General features: G+C 42.6%; 1 protein-coding gene across 3 annotated transcripts in view; it reads left to right on the forward strand.

Annotated features, from left to right (window-relative positions):
- LOC117973852 (papilin-like) overlaps positions 1-17,981 on the forward strand; it is a 74,905-nt gene that overhangs the window by 1,296 nt on the left and 55,628 nt on the right. For all 3 annotated transcript variants that reach the window (XM_058987249.1, XM_058987246.1, XM_058987247.1), the window contains exon 3: positions 8,372-8,436. In XM_058987249.1, the coding sequence (XP_058843232.1) occupies positions 8,377-8,436 (60 nt within the window). In that variant the 5' untranslated portion in view covers positions 8,372-8,376. The remainder of the gene's footprint in view (positions 1-8,371; positions 8,437-17,981) is intronic.

Consider the following 17,981-nt stretch of genomic DNA (forward strand, 5'->3'; position numbering starts at 1 on the left):
TTTCCTCAAGGATTCGCCTGTACTTTGCACCATCCATTCTCCTCTCTCTCTCTCTCTCTCTCTCTCTCTCTCTCTCTCTCTCTCTCTCTCTCTCTCTCTCTCTCTCTCTCTCTCTCTCTCATATATATATATATATATATATATATATATATATACACATATATTTTATTGGATATTAACTTTATCAATCTAGAAATCTAGAAGATACCTTACAATAAAGACAACGAATCACGTGGTTATACATTAAATAACTTATCATTATAAAATACAATGTTTGTGACTCATAACTCATCTGTCTCAACATCTGCGTGCCAGGAAAATGTATGTTTTGTTTTTTTTGGTACACCTGGTTTTAGATTGAAGGAGGTGTTTATTGAGGTAACAGAAAATATCATTGTAAAAAAAAAAAAAGATTTGTGTTGGATAAACAGGCAAACTGAAGAGAGAAATAGTTTCTTGTTTCTACATTATCATAAATTGCTCTGTCAGTCACTGAACATTGAGTTTGGCTGTTGTAGGTGTGTGTGTCTACATAACAGCAGTGCTGAGGAGTAACGCATTGTAACCTGATTACATTTTTCAGTAACTTGTAACTGTAATGGTTACTTTTTAAGACAGGTAATTAATGTAACACATTACATTTTATGTGAAAAACTTTCACATAAATGTGAAAAACAAAGTAACTTTTAGTACATTTAAAAAAAGGACTATGGCTAATGCGTAACATGGAAATCAGAAAGAGCCTCAACAATGCAAGTCACAGCTTACATGTCACACGAACGCGCTTTTTATACTGTCTTGCTACAAAATGGCATCAGAGTACTGAACTATAGGATTGATAGCTGGATCTTTAACTAATATTTCAAACTGCAGCCTTGACCAGACCAAAAAACCTCTGTAAAATGTGAACGGTGTCCGAGAAGTAATTATTTATAACTGGAACTCGTTACAATTTTGTTTGGGTATCTTGGAACTGTAACAGATTACTTTTTCAAAGTAACTTCCCCAACACTGCATACGAGTTAAGATTTTAGGGGTTGTATACTACAGGAATCCTTTTACTTACTCTCCCAGTCCTCATAATGATTTCATTTGGGATGCGCTACAATAATGGGAATATCATGAAATAAACTGATTTCCAACCAAATGCCAAGAAAACACCCCACTTTATATGAGACTATTGAATATAACCACCATAATAATCTTTCAAAGGGACTGATTACAGCCACCATAGTAATCTTTCAAAGGGATTGAATACAGCCACCATAGCAATCTTTTAAAGGGATTTTCTTTTGGGTAAAATTGCATTTTATTGTGCTGGTAGAGTCTGTTTGGTTTGTAAGAGCCCTGGTGTAATTCTCTAGCGTGTCGAATAATTCATGTGATTGAAATAGATGAAAGGGTTAACCAGGAAGCTGGGAAGTGTTGCAGTCAAGCAGATTAAGGGGTTGAGTTTGTGTAGATGGGTGGACTCTGATCCAGACCACACACTGGGTACCTGTCATTTCAGGATAAATCAAGAGATCTGCTATGTGGATTGCAGAAGACTTGTTAGAGGCTATTTAAAAATGTATCCGTTTGGGAGGAAGGACTGCCCCCACACTGATTACATCATCTACTAACCAATCAGGAGATTCTAAATAAACCAGACATGACCCCTCCTCATGTGCAATTGATTCACATCACCCACCTCTCCCAATCACCACCTATGCTACAGATGAGTCATTGCAGTCGGCCTGGTGGGCCGTCAAACCAGGCCGACTGCAATGACTCATCTGTAGCATACTCCGTAATCAATCAAAATATCACTTCTCAGATTCTGTCTTGGGGGTTTGTCTTGAACATCTGAAATGTATCTATGAAGTATCGCTGGTTAACTGGGTAGTTGGAGAGCTCTGACTGTTCTGTCAGGAGGGATTGGAGTGTGTGAATCAGTTGACTCGTTTGTATTTGATCATGGTTCACCTACACCTGTTCGTACCCCAGCGTGGCGCGGGACAGAGCCTTGTTGTTGTGGAGTCTGTTTTGTTGGAATGAAAGGTCCCTTGAGACAGGTCTTGTTTTTTTATCTGCTGCTATCGTGGCATGCTGATGGGACATGCTCAGAGAGAGAGCAGCGTGCTGGATTCACTTTCTTATCCTGACTTGCTGATGGGACATGCTCAGAGAGAGAGCAGCGTGCTGGATTCACTTTCTTATCCTGGCATGCTGATGGGACATGCTCAGATAGAGAGCAGCGTGCTGGATTCACTTTCTTATCCTGACTTGCTGATGGCACATGCTCAGAGAGAGAGCAGCGTGCTGGATTCACTTTCTTATCCTGGCATGCTGATGGGACATGCTCAGAGAGAGAGCAGCGTGCTGGATTCACTTTCTTATCCTGGCATGCTGATGGGACATGCTCAGAGAGAGAGCAGCGTGCTGGATTCACTTTCTTATCCTGACTTGCTGATGGGACATGCTCAGAGAGAGAGCAGCATGCTGGATTCACTTTCTTATCCTGACTTGCTGATGGGACATGCTCAGAGAGAGAGCAGCATGCTGGATTCACTTTCTTATCCTGACTTGCTGATGGGACATGCTCAGAGAGAGAGCAGCGTGCTGGATTCACTTGCCCCTGCATGGTACTGCATTGCACATAATGATCATTTAGAATAAACAGGGATGTAATTTAAGAGAATGAAGCCTGTATCGTTGATATCCAGCGTGGTTGTGGAGTGGAGGATCATACATCTTTAGACACATTTTGCTTGGGGTCATGTACTTTTGGAATGTTATTGCAGCAATGAAATGGGAATCTGTGGAGTGCTGAGGTAACTAGAAATATATAATACAACAAATAGTTGCTACAGTACCTTCATAAATGTACTACCATAGATTTATGATGGTGTTGTATTAGTTTTTTAACATGTTTTATCATGTGTCCATGAGTGAATTTCCTTGCTTTGCTGCCGTTAGCTTTGAATTTATCACATCAACAGCACTGTACTAAGCTTTCACCATTGTATATCACATCAAGTATTTAAAAGGATAAGATTGACCAATAAGAACCAAGGATCTCATTGAGGTACTAAAATTAACCAATAAGAAGCAAGGAGCTCATTGAGGTGCTAGAATTAACCAATAAAACCAAGGAGCTCATCAAGGTAAAGGTACGAGCAAGGATCAAACGTGTTTCTGAATCCTTGCTCTCTCTATTGTAAGGTGTTGGAGTGCATACTCACCTGAACATCCGTCTCTTAATGGAGACAGGGACTGTCTGGAATTGAGCATGCATGAGAGTGCTAAGTACATATCTTGGAATGCTGGTGATAATAATTGTCCTTAATTATGGCGGTTGACTGCACCTGCCTTTCCAGTGAGGCAGAGCCGCGCAGTAAACACAGGTGGTTAACTTCACTTGTGAAGTCACTGTCCCCCATTCAGAAGCCACAGCATGCACTATTCGACAGAGTTGAATATTTAAGGTAGTCACTTTAAAAAATAATAATAATAATAATAATTTGATGATGTCTGGTGCTATATGTGTGAATGTTTCATAACACTTTGCTGTTTGTGCGCTATATTTTAAAACTGCTTAGATTTTCTTAAAAACAAAATATTCATGTTCTAAAATGTAGTTTCTATGTTAATAGATTGCAAGCGCAACTGCACTTCTGTCCATCTGAAACCGCATTTCACAATCTCATGATGTGCGATTAGTCGACTACCAGTTTCTGAGGTCGACTGTCCCTTTTCTGTGACTAGAAACCATTGCATTTTTACATATATATATATTTGAGTGCAGTTTTTTTTTCTTACCGATTCAACACTTTGTTTATGACACTTAAAGCATTTCTTCCTCATTGGTACTTGTTCGATAAGGAGATTCAGTTGCTTGTTAATTTGGTCATTGGATTTGGTTTTGCTCTTTTGTTACACTTCATTCAAACAGTTAAAATGTCTGTATTGTAAGTGAAGATAGTAGTGAGGACTGTGTTTTACATGTAGAACATGAAAGTGGCTTTAGAAAAATAAAAATGCAAAAAACAAAGGAGTGTGAACCGGGAGCAGAGAGGAGAGTCATTGATCGTTTTACCAAACCTAAAACAGATATCATTGCCAGTGATCTGTTTTCAAGAAGCACCTGGGCAAAATGTAAGGGGGCTGTAAGCGTGTTTGAACAATGGTTAAACGAAAGAAATGCAAAAGCTATATGAAACGTGAAATGCTAAACTGAAATTGAAAGCCCTTTTGTAAGTGTTATGTTTAAAATGTGTAATACTAGAATTAACTAATTGTTGAAATGATTGTTGCGTGATAAAATGGTATTTGCTTTTCTGTTGAATTGTTCAGACTGTGGTTTCGTTGATGAATCAAGTTTTCTGTGGATAAGGTTGTACAGCTCTGGTTATTTAATTGTCATGAAACTTGGTATGCACATTCTTTGGCACAAGCTGTTATCAATATCTGGAGATGTATTTTGTCAGTCTGTTCATCGGTATATTGCACGTGTGTTTGGTGGGGGAGGGGTATGTGTTTCTGTTAGCGTGGGGTTGGGAGGTGTGTGTGTTAGCGACGCGTGGGGGTGTGTGTGTTAGTGTGGGATATGTGTGTGTGTGTGTGTGTGTGTGTGTTAGTGTGGGGGTGGGGGTGGGGGGGGGGGGGGGGTTGTTTGGTGTTCATTTGTAATGAAATACGGTAGACTTTTGTTTGAGAGTAATTTTTTTATAATAACAGTTTGAAAACGTTACCATTATAATCCCAGTGTATTAACCATTTACAATCATGGAGGATATGACTGTAACTCCGTGAATGTTTTGTTTTTTATTTAGGCAATTTCAAGTTATTAATAAAATAATTTAAAATTATTATTATGTAAACGGCAATGAAAACATCAGTTTGAGCAAAGGAAACTGTCAAGAAAATGGATAATTATAAATGCAGTAAGGTGAGTAATAAACTGACTCCATTAGGATTTAGCAGTTGGTTCAAACAATTTAACAACAGTGCTGGATTGTAAATAAATATTAAACTATAGATAATCCAGAAATAGGAAAAGTTGTTTTTTATGCTGGGTGATGATGATGATAATAATTATAATAATAGCATCAGTAATAAAACAAACTTAAATGAGATGAATGGAGTAAGTGTGTCAGTTAAATATGCAATTAAAACCAGATTAACTGAGATACATTTTTTATTGCTTGACAGCAGTAGTTTGTTTATTTGAGGGTGACTTCAGCATATATTCATCTTTAATTTTATCTTTAACTTTTTGAAAAGGAGCAAAACCCTTTTAATTGAATAGAAATGTGACCCCTGAGTGAGTAAGTTCTGTACTACATTATTCTAAAGCTTGCCTTCTGTGTGTGCACCGTGCTTCATGAAACCAGGCTTTCTGGCTTGCTAGGTAGTTTACTTCAGGTAGTTCAAGCTTTCTCTCTCGATGAAGCTTTCGGGTCACTCTGTCACTGACTCAAACCCTGATCCTCCCTCTCCCACCTGCAGCAGCAGGGCAGTGTGAATGCCATATGCAAGCTCTGTATTACAACCATTAAACTGTGAACGTGGTCAACATCAGACACCAAGGAATTCTATGTTGGTATAAAGTAAAGGGTGTGCTAACCTCAAAACCCCGTTAGTGTTTTTAACATTATTATCAGACCCTTTGTATTGTGCTGGTGATCTTTTGCTTCTTGACTTTGTTTTTTCTTTGAGGTTAATTCAGGATATGCAAGGATTTCAAATACCACTCTGTAGATACACTGCTGTACGCTTGCTAACATTACTACATACGTGGCAGGGTGCATGTTACTGACATGCTTGCTAACATTACTACATACAATAAAAATCCACCGTTTAGATCATTACAATAGAGCTAGGCACCAGGAAGCACCAGCAGATTTTCATCTATAGCATTGTCTGCGGAATACCTGCCTAGTCTAGACTGATGTATACAGTGCAAAGAAAGAACCAAAATATCTTCAACAGAAGAAAAGACCTGGGATAATACAATGTAAAGCTTTGTCAAGCGCCTCTCTTTGAAGTAGTATACTCTGTGTACCTTGTACCTTTCAAGTGTAAATTGGCATTTGCTTCAGAGCGCAATAATACTTAAACTCACACAATTAGGAATTACTAACATTATGTAGCCTTTGGGGCAAAGGCTTGCTAGTTCGTGTGAGTCAGGATTGCCTTCATAGAGCCCTGGTTTCTGTGACACCGTATCGAATGGGAGGCACCCCTGTTAAATGAGCTGTGCCACAGTAAAGATTACTGTTACACCGACGGTTTCAATCATTAAGAAACGGTCATGAAAATCAAACTTCCAATAGACACTACACTGCACGTTAGTCTAGTGTGTTTCTGTCTCTTGAGATCAATTGAATAGTCCCATGCACCACCTTTAGTTTTTTTCTGGGTTTGTTTCAGCATTTCTTTACCTAGTTTTTAGTGTAGTTTCTACTGTCAGCTTTTTAGTAAACTAAACTTTGTCAGTGATAATATCTTGTATGACGAAAAGAATCAGGTATGGCCCTTCAAGTCATTAAGGTTGTACAGCTCTGGTAATTTGAGTGTCATGAAACATGGTATGGACATTCTTTGGCACAAGTTGTTATTAATATTTGGAGATGTATATTGTCAGTCTGTCCATCAGTATATTGTACAGATGTTTATTTGACATAAATCTAGGAAAGATTTACACATAACTTTAAACTGTTCATACGATCTAAGAGAAAACATTATGGTCCAGTGAACCAGCAACCCCCACACCGCAAGCAACCGTCTTAACCTCTATGCAAAAGAGCCGGGCTCGTCCGCATTCATGGTTGTAGAGCTTTTAACCACGTCTCGTCTCAGTGACGGGACAGAATCTGTCACGGCAGTGCATCACATAACACTGCCAACGTTCATTCGGAGAGCAGAAATCTGTAGCAATTCGGGAGTTTATCACTGCATGTTGTATGTTTCAGAAATCATGCTACCTTAAGTATGTCTTTGGACAGTCCTCAGCACAGCCATTGCAGTTGCACATCTGTATTTTAAACCCGCCTCCACAAACCTGTCCGGCTTCCAAACAAGATCAAAACGGGAGCGGTGCAATGTTGTATGCTTTGTGAGCCCGCTGCCTGCAGGTACAGTACAGAGCTTCACCACTGCAGCCCCCTGCTGCTTCTCACTCCCATCCCACGTACTCCACTGCAGCCCCCTGCTGCTTCTCACTCCCATCCCACGTACTCCACTGCAGCCCCCTGCTGCTTCTCTCTCCCATCCCACGTACTCCACTGCAGCCCCCTGCTGCTTCTCACTCCCATCCCACGTACTCCACTGCAGCCCCCTGCTGCTTATCACTCCCATCCCACGTACTCCACTGCAGCCCCCTGCTGCTTATCACTCCCATCCCACGTACTCCACTGCAGCCCCCTGCTGCTTATCACTCCCATCCCACGTACTCCACTGCAGCCCCCTGCTGCTGCTTCTCACTCCCATCCCACGTACTCCACTGCAGCCCCCTGCTGCTGCTTATCACTCCCATCCCACGTACTCCACTGCAGCCCCCTGCTGCTGCTTATCACTCCCATCCCACGTACTCCACTGCAGCCCCCTGCTGCTGCTTCTCACTCCCATCCCACGTACTCCACTGCAGCCCCCTGCTGCTGCTTCTCACTCCCATCCCACATACTCCACTGCAGCCCCCTGCTGCTTCTCACTCCCATCCCACGTACTCCACTGCAGCCCCCTGCTGCTGCTTCTTACTCCCATCCCACGTACTCCACTGCAGTCCCCTGTTGCTGCTTATCACTCCCATCCCACATACTCCACTGCAGCCCCCTGCTGCTTATCACTCCCACTCCACAGCAGCCTTGTACCTCAGAAACCACTTGAGCTGGTGACTTCATATTTGCAGGGTTATAGAACAGCCCTGTACGCTAAATGTGTTTCTGTACATGGCATTACCTTCTGACCTAATTATGACTGCTGTTTTAAGGTCATGTGACTTTTGAAGCAACAACTTCAGTGAGACAGTACACTTTGCGTTACTGCCTTCATGTTTGGCACACAGCTGTATTCTTAGATTTTACTTAGGTTCCACTACCAGTGTTAAATTAATATTAACCATGTCATTGGTTCACCTCCATGGCCATATGAAAGATATGAAAGATACCGACCACATGCTTTGACACAGGCTCTTTATAGTTGACACACAGTTGCATTCTATGATTCTCTCAGTAAATTTCTATTACAGGGGATGTCCAGGGAACATTACATACAGGATTCTGAAGAGATATCAGAAACTGTAGCTGGAAGCATGTCTGAAATGAAAAACATCCCTCAAACTAAATAAATGCTGCTTCTTCCTGCCAACTCCTGTGTTTGTCTATTGCAGGGACAATGAAGGCCTTGCTGCCATTGGTTGTTCTTCAGCTGATGTCCTCCTCACCAGTGCTCTGTGTAAGTTGACTTTCCCACTCTTTGTTTCCCCATGGTGTGGACATTGAATGGGTTTGGTTTGGTTTGGTTCATGAACTTGTTCAATGAAGACTCTGGTAATTGCTCCATGTACATCAGACCAATGTAAAAAATAAAAAATAAATAAATAAAATGAATAAATAAACAAAAAAAAACAAAACAGGACCTTTCAAGAATGCAAACCTGCATTAATGTTGAGAACTGGAGTTGGTTAATTATGTTTGTGGGAATGTTTTAATTTGTGGGAATGTTTTGGAGCGTATTTCCCTAAAGTTTACACAGAACAATGTGGGGAATGGAATATGTCAAATTTCCTGGGCAATTACAGTAAACTCCAGTGTCAAGGGAACAGCACAGGAAATGAGTGATGATTTTTTTCCAAGAGGTGGAAATCCCCTCTTTGGAGGTGGTGGTACATTCCAGAGCTTCAGTCATAACTGAGGAGCCAGGCCTGCAGGTTTTGGGTGTGCCCACCTGGGGGTTTTCACTGCCATGCAAAAGCCATTGGGATCTTTATAATAAGAATGCATTAAAGCAGTGGTTTTTAGACCAGTCAGTACCTCCCAGTGGTCCAGTATTTTGTTTTAAGATGTGTTTTTGATTGCAGTCTGCTGATAGGTTCGAGAGCTACTCAGTATTTAAACTCACAGATGACCGTCTGTGTGTGTACCAGAAGCAATGCATGCCTAAAACAAATATTTAGTTCCTCATTGAAACAAAAACCTGGACAGTTGAGGGGGTGGACGGACAGACGGACTTGAGATCCAGGATTGAAAACCACTGGTCTGGCCTAAAGGAAATAGAGCAAACAACAGCGTTACCAGTTAAAGTAAGAATCTCAAAAACTAAATTAAATGACAGACATTTCAACTAGAAGGCTTTCATTGAAAAAGAGTTTTAGTTGAAAAGTTTGTCAGTGAATTTATTAGGTTTATTTTAGTATTTGTTAATTTAGCATTCAATTACGGATTAAATATCAGTATTATTAGCACAATGGATATGAAACCAATACTGCACAGTGATCCTGTGGATATGAAACCAATACTGCACAGTGATCCTGTGGATATGAAACCAATACTGCACTGTGATCCTGTGGATATGAAACCAACACTGCACAGTGATCCTGTGGATATGAAACTAATACTGCACAGTGATCCTGTGGATACGATTCATATTTCATAATAACATGAACATGTTTCCACTGCTGTACCACTCTTCCAGTGGCAGCCTCATCCCATTACAGCTGGCCTTGTGCTGCTATTGTCCCACAGTACAGAAACATTGCCTTCCCATTGCAGTGGCAGGGTCTGCATTTCCATTGCAGGGGCAGGGTCTGCATTCCCATTGGAAAGCGTTTGTGTAAGACTTTCACAACCTGGTTTCCTTCTGAGTTCTGATTTCCTTGCACGTTTTCTTTTATATCTGAATGGGTGCAGCTTTCTCTGTTCTCAAGACAAAGGGAGAAGGCAAGTTGACTTTGTATCAAATGGATAAAAGAAAGATAAATAAGACAGATAATCACAGATGAAATATGAGTGGTTTCAGACAGGTTCAGTGTTAAATCTCACTGTCAGATTGTTGTTGGAAATTGTGCAGAAGCGTGAACTAGGGAATGCTTTGTTTTGTGTGATTGTAACGAACAAGTTTGTGTTCCACATAAAAATGTTGAAAATCCAAGTATCTGCACTGTCCTAGCCTTTATACTGGCACACTGTTTGAATCTCTGGGCAAAGCAAACCATTCTACCCAAGGTGCCTCTCTAGTGTAGGTGTGCATGGGACTTCTGATCTAACATCCTACAGGCTGTGTATGAAGGTCATGTGACCCTCTTTTATTCATGCTACTGGCTCTTCAAGTCAGTTTTTTACTGTACTGTATATATTTCTTTCGCATGCATGTTTCATAGTCTTGTTTGCAATTTTGAAAAATCCTTTTCCAATCTCTATATATTTGCAGAGCAGTGTAACTAGGCAAACAGCCTAGACACCCCCAGGAACCGTCAAGTCACAGTGGGTCATGTCTCTGTAAATATTTTAAGAGGCAAATGTTAATTCGCTTCAGGCTTAAAGTTACCCTGTTAATTGATTATTCAAGGGGTGCTTCTATTTTAACCTTTTAAATTTACCAACCCTTTCACGATTGCAAAGCTTGAAGCTGGCACTAGCCCTGCTGCACCCAGTCCTGGGTTTCAGAACTTCCCTTGCTCATGCATATTATTGAAATGACCAGATATCAGCAGTTTAAACAATGAGGCCCCTGGTAAATCTGCTCTGAATGAACAGATCACACTTCTCCTCACAGCATGAGTAACGGCACATTTCCATCTGCACCATGAAACCAGCCTTTAAAACTCACTCATCTGCTTCCAATTGCAAACTGGGGCTGCAGTCTGCAGCCTGCAAACTACAATCCAATCTGCTACCGGACATTACACAGAAACAAAAAATCATCTGTTTCTATCATTTTGTTTGATTGCTATTTGCTACAAAATATATCTTTACCTTGTTTTTGCTATAAAATATATCTTTACCTGTTTTAGTGCATATAATTGTTTACTGGCCAAAAGGTCCCATTAGAATTCTATTGGCAAACTGTGTACAGAATTTAGCATTAACTATTATAGTAATGTATATAAAGAATCCCTTTAAAATATTAAAGATTCTCTATCTCATTTATGCGTTTATTTTAAAGCACTGTCACTGCTACAATATGTTTAATTGGTAATATATATATATATATATATATATATATATATATATATATATATATATATATATATATATATATATTATTTAATACAAAAAATAAGGGAGGGTGCTGCACCATCATTACTATGATAAAAGTAATATCTTTTAAATAAGAAACTTCACAGATCCTAGCAGTCTGAGGTTGCAAGGGACGCTTGCTAGCAATTAATCTACTGCTGCCATCTAGATATTGGGTTGATTTTCAATGCCAAAAGACAGTGCTATAGGGAAATACAGCGCTGCCTATAAAACTCAATTCCACTTAAAATGTTACAAACTGAACAGTCAGTGTAGTTAAAGAGTATGATCTTCTGCTGGGATGGAAAGCCCAAGTGTCTGTGTTATTCTTATCTCGACTGACATAGGATTGGTTTAGTTTGGCTCTACTATAAACCAGTGTTAGCTCCCTGTTTCCTCGTTTTTCTGGTTATTGATTATATTTTCCTCTTTGGGCCCTGTTGATGCTTAACAGAACCTCCTTGGATTCCCTAGTATACTAATTATTAGCCTACCGGTAACTTGACTTCTAAAATGTCAAGCTCCCAGCTCACCGTCCTCACTTCTGAAACAGACGCTGATTCAGTGATTTGAGGATTTATTAGACTGGTTACAACAGGGTGACCTGATCTGGAATGGAGCTGGAATCTGCTTGACTAGGTATATGGTGGAGCCCTGCAGTGCTTTACAAGAGTATTATATTAGTTAATCTGATGTGTGTAGGGTGTCATATTGTGCAGTTTGGGGTCCTGGCTGCTCAAACTGGGGAAACGACCCCCTACTCATGCCATATTAACACACAAACTAAAATTAGACTCAAACTAGTATTAAACATAACTTTAGAATTGTGTTTTATGTTCTGTGCATGGGACTTATACTTAGGATACGATGCCAGTTACTCACATGTGATTGTGGCAAAGATGGCTTTGAGTGGCGTGGGTGATGACATCAGCGTCCAGGAAGCAGCACAAAAGGGCTGAAACGGCTGCAGCAGTATATTTATTAAATAAAGGAAACAAACAGTTTAAACAAAAACACAAAAGAAAAGGGCACGTTGGCCAAATAAAACAAACACTATGACAGAAGACAGAACAACAACTGTAAACGAGTACCCTTCAGGACGGTGAGCAGGCAGGTAGGATAGCAATTGTTACAGCCTATCTCTCTCCAGATAGACACGTCTCAGTTCTCCACTTCTAACACTCTCCACCCCCTTAATTTGATAATTAAGTGATTAACTCCTAGCCACATTATAACCAAGTTTTAATTTAGTTTGTGTGACTGTCAGCTACTAATAATTACTTAGCTGACAGCCACACATTCTCACGAAAGGTACAATCACATATAATAAGTCATAGATAGAATACATAAATCAAAACACTAAAACAAATACAAAATAATATAGTGCTGTCACAGATGGCTTTGTGTGGCGTGTGGATGGTGACGTCAGGTTCAGGAAGCAGTAATAGTGCTGTCACAGATGGCTTTGTGTGTCGTGTGGGTGGTGACATCAGGTTCAGGAAGCAGTAATAGCGCTGTCACAGATGGCTTTGTGTGGCGTGTGGTGGTGACGTCAGGTTCAGGAAGCAGTAATAGCGCTGTCACAGATGGCTTTGTGTGGCGTGTGGGTGGTGACGTCAGGTTCAGGAAGCAGTAGTAGCGCTGTCACAGATGGCTTTGTGTGTCGTGTGGGTGGTGATGTCAGGTTCAGGAAGCAGTAATAGGGCTGTCACAGATGGCTTTGTGTGTCGTGTGGGTGGTGACGTCAGGTTCAGGAAGCAGTAATAGGGCTGTCACAGATGGCTTTGTGTGTCGTGTGGGTGGTGATGTCAGGTTCAGGAAGCAGTAATAGCGCTGTCACAGATGGCTTTGTGTGGTGTGTGGATGGTGACGTCAGGTTCAGGAAGCAGTAATAGCGCTGTCACAGATGGCTTTGTGTGTCGTGTGGGTGGTGATGTCAGGTTCAGGAAGCAGTAATAGCGCTGTCACAGATGGCTTTGTGTGTCGTGTAGTGGTGACGTCAGGTTCAGGAAGCAGTAATAGCGCTGTCACAGATGCCTTTGTGTGTCGTGTGGATGGTGACGTCAGGTTCAGGAAGCAGTAATAGCACTGTCACAGATGGCTTTGTGTGTCGTGTGGGTGGTGACGTCAGGTTCAGGAAGCAGTAATAGCGCTGTCACAGATGGCTTTGTGTGTCGTGTGGGTGGTGATGTCAGGTTCAGGAAGCAGTAATAGCGCTGTCACAGATGGCTTTGTGTGGTGTGTGGATGGTGACGTCAGGTTCAGGAAGCAGTAATAGCGCTGTCACAGATGGCTTTGTGTGTCGTGTGGGTGGTGATGTCAGGTTCAGGAAGCAGTAATAGCGCTGTCACAGATGGCTTTGTGTGTCGTGTGGTGGTGACGTCAGGTTCAGGAAGCAGTAATAGCGCTGTCACAGATGGCTTTGTGTGTCGTGTGGGTGGTGACGTCAGGTTCAGGAAGCAGTAATAGCGCTGTCACAGATGGCTTTGTGTGTCGTGTGGTGGTGACGTCAGGTTCAGGAAGCAGTAATAGCGCTGTCACAGATGGCTTTGTGTGGTGTGTGGGTGGTGATGTCAGGTTCAGGAAGCAGTAATAGCGCTGTCACAGATGGCTTTGTGTGTCGTGTGGGTGGTGACGTCAGGTTCAGGAAGCAGTAATAGCGCTGTCACAGATGGCTTTGTGTGTCGTGTGGGTGGTGACGTCAGGTTCAGGAAGCAGTAATAGCGCTGTCTCAGATGGCTTTGTGTGTCGTGTGGTGGTGACGTCAGGTTCAGGAAGCAGTAATAGCGCTGTCACAGATGGCTTTGTGTGTTGTGTGGATGGTGACGTCAGGTTCAGGAAGCAGTAATAGCGCTGTCACAGATGGCTTTGTGTGGCGTGTGGGTGGTGACGTCAGGTTCAGGAAGCAGTAATAGCGCTGTCACAGATGGCTTTGTGTGGCGTGTGGGTGGTGACGTCAGGTTCAGGAAGCAGTAATAGCGCTGTCACAGATGGCTTTGTGTGTTGTGTGGATGGTGACGTCAGGTTCAGGAAGCAGTAATAGCGCTGTCTCAGATGGCTTTGTGTGTCGTGTGGTGGTGACGTCAGGTTCAGGAAGCAGTAATAGCGCTGTCACAGATGGCTTTGTGTGTTGTGTGGATGGTGACGTCAGGTTCAGGAAGCAGTAATAGCGCTGTCACAGATGGCTTTGTGTGGCGTGTGGGTGGTGACGTCAGGTTCAGGAAGCAGTAATAGCGCTGTCACAGATGGCTTTGTGTGGCGTGTGGGTGGTGACGTCAGGTTCAGGAAGCAGTAATAGCGCTGTCACAGATGGCTTTGTGTGTTGTGTGGATGGTGACGTCAGGTTCAGGAAGCAGTAATAGCGCTGTCACAGATGGCTTTTTGTGGCGTGTGGTGGTGATGTCAGGTTCAGGAAGCAGTAATAGCGCTGTCACAGATGGCTTTGTGTGTCGTGTGGTGGTGACGTCAGGTTCAGGAAGCAGTAATAGCGCTGTCACAGATGGCTTTGTGTGTCGTGTGGGTGGTGACGTCAGGTTCAGGAAGCAGTAATAGCGCTGTCACAGATGGCTTTGTGTGGCGTGTGGGAGGTGACGTCAGGTTCAGGAAGCAGTAATAGCGCTGTCACAGATGGCCTTGTGTGTCGTGTGGACGGTGACGTCAGGTTCAGGAAGCAGTAATAGCGCTGTCACAGATGGCTTTGTGTGGCGTGTGGTGGTGACGTCAGGTTCAGGAAGCAGTAATAGCGCTGTCACAGATGGCTTTGTGTGTCGTGTGGGTGGTGACGTCAGGTTCAGGAAGCAGTAATAGCGCTGTCACAGATGGCTTTGTGTGTCGTGTGGTGGTGACGTCAGGTTCAGGAAGCAGTAATAGGGCTGTCACAGATGGCTTTGTGTGGCGTGTGGGTGGTGACGTCAGGTTCAGGAAGCAGTAATAGCGCTGTCACAGATGGCTTTGTGTGGCGTGTGGGTGGTGACGTCAGGTTCAGGAAGCAGTAATAGCGCTGTCACAGATGGCTTTGTGTGTTGTGTGGATGGTGACGTCAGGTTCAGGAAGCAGTAATAGCGCTGTCACAGATGGCTTTTTGTGGCGTGTGGTGGTGATGTCAGGTTCAGGAAGCAGTAATAGCGCTGTCACAGATGGCTTTGTGTGTCGTGTGGGTGGTGACGTCAGGTTCAGGAAGCAGTAATAGCGCTGTCACAGATGGCTTTGTGTGTCGTGTGGTGGTGACGTCAGGTTCAGGAAGCAGTAATAGCGCTGTCACAGATGGCTTTGTGTGGCGTGTGGGTGGTGATGTCAGGTTCAGGAAGCAGTAATAGCGCTGTCACAGATGGCTTTGTGTGGTGTGTGGGTGGCGACGTCAGGTTCAGGAAGCAGTAATAGCGCTGTCACAGATGGCTTTGTGTGGCGTGTGGGTGGTGATGTCAGGTTCAGGAAGCAGTAATAGCGCTGTCACAGATGGCTTTGTGTGGCGTGTGGGTGGTGACGTCAGGTTCAGGAAGCAGTAATAGCGCTGTCACAGATGGCTTTGTGTGGCGTGTGGGTGGTGACGTCAGGTTCAGGAAGCAGTAATAGCGCTGTCACAGATGGCTTTGTGTGGCGTGTGGGTGGTGACGTCAGGTTCAGGAAGCAGTAATAGCGCTGTCACAGATGGCTTTGTGTGGTGTGTGGGTGGTGATGTCAGGTTCAGGAAGCAGTAATAGCGCTGTCACAGATGGCTTTGTGTGTCGTGTGGGTGGTGACGTCAGGTTCAGGAAGCAGTAGTAGCGCTGTCACAGATGGCTTTGTGTGTCGTGTGGGTGGTGACGTCAGGTTCAGGAAGCAGTAATAGCGCTGTCACAGATGGCTTTGTGTGGCGTGTGGGTGGTGATGTCAGGTTCAGGAAGCAGTAATAGCGCTGTCACAGATGGCTTTGTGTGGTGTGTGGGTGGCGACGTCAGGTTCAGGAAGCAGTAGTCAAAACAAAGGTACGGTTTGAAACTGAAGCGCTATGGCTGCTCTCAGTGTTTTATTAAATAAATAAAAGATTTAAACAAAATACAGACCACTGCACACAAAACAAATGGCACACTGGCCAAATCAAATAGACAGGCAAAATGAAACAGACACTAACAAACGGGACGAACGCTAAACAAACAAGTATCGTGCTGATCTAATTCAGCACGTCTAGCAATTTAATTATTTTACTTTTTATTTCTCCTCACTCTCTCCCGTTCTTTCCCCCTGAACACCCAACCCGAGTGAGTGAAACACTGCTTCTTTTATGCAGCTGTACCGAGACTCGATTGCTGATCAATCATTGAATTTGGAATCTCGGTACATCTGCACATGAACTAATTTGTGCACTTCCCTGTGCTCACATACGAATACTGCTTTTAATCTGCATGTGAAGAGATTGTGCCATCCTCGTGTCTAACTACAATTATACATTTTACATCACCTGTGCTACACAGTCCCATTTATATCCTGTGAACCAATACCTATACACCAACATTAACACACCCAAGGCAACACAATACATAACACACACATGGGCGGGGCACACTGCCACAAGCGCACAGCATATAAAGGGGCAAGGCACCCCTTCACAGTGATTTAACATTCTACAACCACATGCACATGAGTATGTAGAATAAAACCCCATTGTCATGGATACTGGAGATTCCAATTCCAACCCCCAGGCTGTGGCTAAATTCTGTTAATCTCAGTGGAGCTGTCCTACCTAAAAGAACATTTCTAACAATGTCGTACTGTTGACTGGAGAGGATTCAGTGAGAGCTGTGAGGGCGTCACCAATTTATTTATTATCTGTGGTTGCCGCAGTGTTTGGAAATGCTTTTTGTCCAATAAGTATTTTGAGTGTTGTTGGGCATGGGAACTGTGGATTGTTTTGTTGTCATTTCATCATTATGAGAAGTTTCTTATTTCTCTTAAACACATTCAAAGTGAAGGTTTATTATTATTATTATTATTATTATTATTATTATTATTATTATTATTATTATTAATAATTTCTTAGCAGACGCCCTTATCCAGGGCGTACAGTCGTAAACAAATACATTTCAAGAATGTTTACCACTGTACTGACGCACACTAAATACACTGTGTACTATGTGTTACATTGGCTTTTACAATTGGGTGGAACTGGCTAATGTGGATTAGTTTTGGTTCATGAAAGGGTTGCTTTTTTTTAGGATGCCTTTGTGTTTCATGAGTGAATTGTTCCCGGCAGCGCTGAATTGCAGGTGTGTCCTGAACTATCCAGGGAAACAAAACAGTCTTGTCAGGCCAGCCAGGGTGTTTAGAAGAAGTCGGGAAACGGACACCACAGAGAGGATACTTTAGTGTGAAACTGAACAGGATGTAGCTGCACCTTTATCTCCACCCCCCACTTCTGAAAGTTGACTGTGGTGTGCCATGGTAAAAGCACAGCAACATGTAACCATGGAAGACTTTATTATAGCCCTCATGTTGTCGTATAACTTATTATTGTATAAAAGAAACTGAGAAGTGACCAGGCTCCTGGGTGTAAAGAAGTGATTGGCTTTGTCGTGGGTTCACAGGACGCCCACTAACCTGCTGAGCTGCTGTGGGGAATTGCTGTGATGGGGGAACATATCTGTAAGTTACAACTTTTGGAGAAAAATGCTGGTTAATAATTGGGCTGAATAAAAAATAATAATAATAATAATAAACAATGATTACTAGATTGTGCTGCAGGTGATGTGAGGGGTGGGAGGGGAGTTGGCAGGAATGACTTCTTTC

The sequence above is a fragment of the Acipenser ruthenus genome, chromosome 15 (assembly GCF_902713425.1).
Source record: "Acipenser ruthenus chromosome 15, fAciRut3.2 maternal haplotype, whole genome shotgun sequence".
NCBI lineage: Eukaryota > Metazoa > Chordata > Actinopteri > Acipenseriformes > Acipenseridae > Acipenser > Acipenser ruthenus.